Below are 5267 nucleotides of genomic sequence, written 5' to 3'. Positions count from 1 at the left end.
CCGGAGCCGCGGAACCCCGCCGGCCTGTGGGCTGCTCCAGTTACCTCGTACACAACCTGCGCCCGAGCCGTCCCGCTGGCGAGCGAGGCGGGGGCAGCCACGGGCGGCTCCGCCGGGACCCCCTCGGTCAGCGCGCTCTGAGTGGGCAAACAGGGTAATGATGCGATGGCGACTCGGCCCGCCCCCGTCTCTACTTTCCCTCCTTCCCTCCCGCCCTGTTCCCGCCTCTGTCCCGCCCCGTTCCTGTCCCGTTCCCCGCCCCGTTCCCGGCCGCCCGTCCCGAGAGCCCCCGCGCTGCGACCATGGCGCTGTGCGGGCGGGGCTGGGCGCGCTGTGCCCGCGGGCTGCGGCTCGGGGCCTTGCCCCGGCCCGGGCTCTGCGGGACCCGCGGCGTGCGGGGCTCCAACCCCTTCACCCGGCAGCAGGAGGAGGAGTGGCGGCGCCGGAACCGCTCGACCGTGGGCTACATCGCGGCGGCGGCCGTGGGCATGGTGGGGCTGTCGTACGCGGCCGTGCCGCTCTACCGCCTCTATTGCCAGGTACGGGGGGCTCGCGGCCGGCGCCGGTTCCGCGGGCGCGGGGCCCTCACTGCCCTTCCCTGACAGGCCACGGGGCTCGGCGGGACGGCGGGCACGGGGGGCGACCCGGAGCGGATCGAGCGCATGGAGCCCGTGCGGGACCGGCTCATCAGGGTCACGTTCAACGCCGACACGCACGCCAGCATCCAGTGGAACTTCAAACCGCAGCAGAGCGAGATCTACGTGAGTCACCGCCTTCCCCCCGTGCAGAGCCCTGGTCACGGTCCGACCTTTCCGATCACTCGGTCCGACCGTGCAGGCGGCACTGTAACCATTAAACCACAGCACCCACACCAGGCCCAGCGCCGTGAGGACTCCGCCGCCTCCCTGGGCAGCCCTTCCCAAAGCCTGGCCACACCAACAGTGGAAAAAGTTTCTGATATCTAATGGGAATCTCCCTGTCTTGCCAAGGCCGTTTCCTCTGGTGCTCTCAGTGCAGGCACGGCAGAAGGGCCGATCCCCACACCACTACACGCTCCTGTCAGTAGTTGCAGAGACTGATGTTCCACTTGAGACTCCTCTTCTTGAGACCGAACAACCCCAGACATGTTCTCTAGAACTTTCATCAGATTTGTTACCCTTTGCTGGATATGCTCCAGCACGGCAATGTCCTTCTTAAAGGACATTGTGTGTAGCTGGCCCTCTGCCACCCCATTAAACGATCAAAAGTTATTGAAGCTATATTTATATATACACTTCATGGTATATACACCACATGCACGTTGTACTTACACCATAAAAGTGTGTATATATACTTAAAAATGTACAGTATAACAGTATATACAGTGTAACAGTGTATTTAAATCTGTACCATTTCTCCTATTGCCCTATCCTTATAGGTACTTTTTTTTAATATTTAAAAGAATCACAAATTGACTCTTCTGTTTCAAATTAGTTCTCAAAATAAGGAGTTATGCTACTTAATAGTTTGAGTCCAGTACTGAAAGAATAAGCTCAGAAATTAAATGCACATCATATCTAAATCTGCATATTAAAAATGCTCTGTGTGCTGTTGAACTGCTGAGGATAATAGAAGACTCAGGCAAAATGGGTAAAATTAAAAATACATAGAACAGTATTGAAGCTTTTAATTTTGAATATGGGTGAACTGCATGTAATCAAAACTATTTGTGAAATAACCAATTTGAAACAGCAATAGAGAAAATTAATTCTAGATAAAGTCTAAAGAACTTGGTTTGAGGGGTGGAGGGCTGCAGTGAATTAAAAAAAAAAATAAAATCACTGTACAATTATGTTACACAGGTGGTACCAGGAGAGACTGCACTGGCATTTTATAAAGCAAAAAATCCTACTGACAAACCAATAATTGGAATTTCCACCTACAACGTTGTCCCCTTTGAAGCAGGACAGTATTTCAATAAAATACAAGTAAGTATGAACAAAGCAAAGATTGCATTTTCCTTTACACAAAAGAAAACAGTTACCCATAAATTGCATTTTAATCCCGGACAACACTTTTCGTATGCCAACATTTTAAGAAAATACATTGTTTTTTCAAATGGTAAAGTGCATCAATTCATTCTTAGCTTTACTGCCCTTACATCAAGCTGCTCATCCCATCAGAGTGGCTCCAAAATCTCTGTTATGTAGTACCACTCTGAGGGCAGGCAGAATGATGTCAGCTGGCCCCTTGATGCCTTTACACACTTGATTAAAAGGTAATATATTTTTTTTCTACATCATCACAGTAACAAAATTACTATTGATCCTTCCCAGGATTTTAGGGGTGTAAAGGGAATGAGAGTTTATTTTAAACCATTAAGATATCTTTCATGTTGACAGAGATAAAATTTATCATTGCTTTTGTCTAATTGTGGTTTTTTTTTCCTCCCACCTGCAGTGTTTTTGTTTTGAAGAACAGAGGCTAAATCCTCAGGAGGAAGTGGACATGCCTGTCTTTTTCTACATTGACCCAGAGTTTGCAGAGGACCCTAAAATGGCTAAAGTTGATTTGATTACTCTCTCTTACACCTTCTTTGAAGCAAAGGAAGGACAGAAGTTGCCACTTCCTGGCTATCAGTAACAGGCCTTCTCTACAAAATCTGACTTCTGCTACATCTGAGTGCCAGTTTTGATGCCGTTTTTCCTTGGAAGAAAAAACTGCAGGAGTACTGTGCAGTATGAAATTATACTATTAAACCTCCATGGGCACATGCTGTTATGAAAGTATATGTATATATATTTTTTTTTGGAAACCAACTTAATGTATCCCTATTACTTAGGGATAGTATTTCTTCATCAGACAGCGGAAGGGAACACACTGTTCCTGAAGTAGAGAGGGTTTTTCTCAGGCTATCTTCTTGTAAGATGTTATCTGAATACCACAAGGCAAATTCTTAAATCAATGTGTGAATTAAGATCTTCTTTTAAATATGGAAGAAAAAATCAGTTGGTAACTATCTAAAATTCCATTGCTGGCTCTGGAAAATAACTTGCATGTTATTTTAGTTACTTTAGAAGAAGGTAAACGCAGATAATAAATTGAGGTAATCTCATAACTAAACAAAGCTAGACTGCTATTTCTGTGTGAGCCTGCCTGGCACAGGAGGAGAAGATGGTTCAGAAGGTGATGCACCCTCTCATGTTATTACTGCATCAGTAGTTCACTTGGTAAGAGCAGACTGCTCTAAAGCTGTTATCATGAGAACAGTAATTTAAGTGTAAGCACATCAGACCTCTGGGATGGCTTCCATCTGGAAACACCATCTTATTTCTGAGTTGTGTCCCACTCATTTGAAGTACGTGTGGTGCTGTTGAGTGCACTTTGCCTCTGCAGAGGGCTCTACACTGGGCACCTCCACAAGAGACAAGCTTGGCTTGTGTCTGACATGCTTTGAGGGTAGGGCAGGGTATCACTGCTCTGAATTGCAGCTGAATGAACACCACAGGTGTCTCCTCAAAAACCAAGATCAGCCCATTCAGAGGCTGAGTTGGCCTGAGCCTGCCCAGCAGTGCAGCAGCTCTCCAGGGGGACTCTTTTACCACCAGAAGACATCAGTGGTGTTTATGTCACTTTCGGGCATTATCTGTGCAGTAGGTGCAATAACACTTCATCACTGCCTTGCAAACCAGGAGCAAGTTCAAGTAGCCTGCTCATTTTCAGACAGAAATTATTATCAGCCAGTATCTCTTCTGCTGGGCCATGTCTTTCTACACCTTCCAGCAGAGAAGATCCACTAAAGTAAGGGTGATGTTGGTTAGCATGGACTCTGAAAAGGCAATGTCCAGTTACTTAAGTCTCAATTATATTCGCATACAGTAACTCAAAAACTGCTTTTTTGAAAATAAATGGATGCTATCTTTAAAATCCATTATTGTACCAGTTACTTGTGTTGGTTAAACAGATTCTGGATGACATATTGGGCTTCACTGTTTATTAATGAAAACTTTTCATTCTTTCATCTCTCTAATGCATTTTATTCAGCAGAACATATGAAGGCCACACAAGTGAAATATATGTATGTGAAGATAGCAGCAAGCTTTATAAATCCAGTATGCTTCAGGGAAGAAAAAGTAACATCAAGACAAATCTCTGAATCCAGGCTAGGGGGGAAAAAACCCAACTTCTTACCTCAGTTTTCTTTAGTCCATTGTCCTTCTGAAAGCTGAACTGATTATGGCAGTTCTCCACCCATTGCTTTATTCTGGCCACTGTCTTTAGAAGAAAAGGAGTATGCCCCTGGCAAGTGGCAGTTCCATAAAAATGTGGGTTCTCTGCCTGAGTTTGAAAGCCTAAATTTGCACAGCTACTGAGCACATTCCCTCTGTAACACCAGCTCTAACCTTGGTCATTAGCCAGTTCCCTTCCATCTCTGTGACCATTTGTGGGATTCGCATTCTCTGAGAGAAGCAGAGAAGAGAATGATCAAAACAATTCTTGTCTCATTTGTTGCTCCTGTTGTTTTGTGAAATAATCTTGCTGGAAGATTATTTACCTGGAGGAATTTGGTAATTGGATTCTGGTATGTTTTGTTTTCTTGACCAATCTCTGCAAGCTGTGTCCTCACGCTCGGTCAGGAGACAGTCACGAGATTTTGTGCAGTTCTTGTTCAGTTTCAGTTTAGATGTAGTGTAATACAGTATAGAATAATATAGTATAATAAAGTAATTAATTAGCCTTTTGCTATCATGGAGTCAGATGCATCCTTCTCCCCAGATGTTGGGGTCACCCTGCTAATCCCATAACCATTGTGCTTCTGCAAACACGGAGAGGTTCCGTCAGCAGCCACCCATTGTGGATTACACTGCAACAGCCCAGTTTGATTTGTTACCCTTCACTGTGGGGGTTCTGCCAGTACAACCCAGCTATAGGGGAAAAATAAAATCAATCCACCTCCAATCCTATTTTCAGCTGTTTTCTCAGGCTGCTGTCCAGACCACTACAAATTACAAGAAAAATGAAAGTAAAGCAACTCACCTTTTCACCTCAACTTAAAAAACTCCCAGACTCCTTCAAGGTTGTGTTTTGGATAGAAAGATGTTGTTCTAATGGTCCTGCAGCAAACTGCACAGTTTCACACTAAAATACTTTCAATGCTACCTACATTTATATTTCAGGGAATACACAAAGAGAGAAAAACTTGGAAGCAATAAGAGTTTACTTCTCAGTAAGCATTTGCTTTTATTTGGAATTTTATGCTATAAAAATTGCAAAAGCAGCTGAGAACT

General features: G+C 45.1%; 1 protein-coding gene across 1 annotated transcript; it reads left to right on the top strand.

Annotated features, from left to right (window-relative positions):
- Positions 1-294: 294 nt before the first annotated feature.
- LOC131566061 (cytochrome c oxidase assembly protein COX11, mitochondrial) lies at positions 295-3910 on the top strand. The gene is made up of 4 exons (XM_058817248.1): positions 295-539; positions 606-761; positions 1842-1967; positions 2440-3910. Exons 1-4 carry the CDS (start codon positions 303-305, stop codon positions 2620-2622), a joined length of 702 nt encoding a protein of 233 aa, XP_058673231.1. The 5' UTR covers positions 295-302; the 3' UTR covers positions 2623-3910.
- The last annotated feature ends 1357 nt before the right edge of the window (positions 3911-5267 follow it).

This window comes from Ammospiza caudacuta, chromosome 19, assembly GCF_027887145.1.
Source record: "Ammospiza caudacuta isolate bAmmCau1 chromosome 19, bAmmCau1.pri, whole genome shotgun sequence".
Taxonomy (NCBI): domain Eukaryota; kingdom Metazoa; phylum Chordata; class Aves; order Passeriformes; family Passerellidae; genus Ammospiza; species Ammospiza caudacuta.
This window is presented reverse-complemented; position numbering and strand designations above follow the sequence as displayed.

What these genes read in the sequence shown, in the direction of transcription:
- LOC131566061 (XM_058817248.1), top strand. Translation starts at nt 303, where the DNA reads ATGGCGCTGTGCGGGCGGGGCTGGGCGCGCTGTGCCCGCGGGCTGCGG. An exon ending in TCTACCGCCTCTATTGCCAG is followed by an intron (nt 540 to 605) that starts GTACGGGGGGCT and finishes CTTCCCTGACAG; the next exon opens with GCCACGGGGCTCGGCGGGAC. An exon ending in AGTATTTCAATAAAATACAA is followed by an intron (nt 1,968 to 2,439) that starts GTAAGTATGAAC and finishes TCCCACCTGCAG; the next exon opens with TGTTTTTGTTTTGAAGAACA.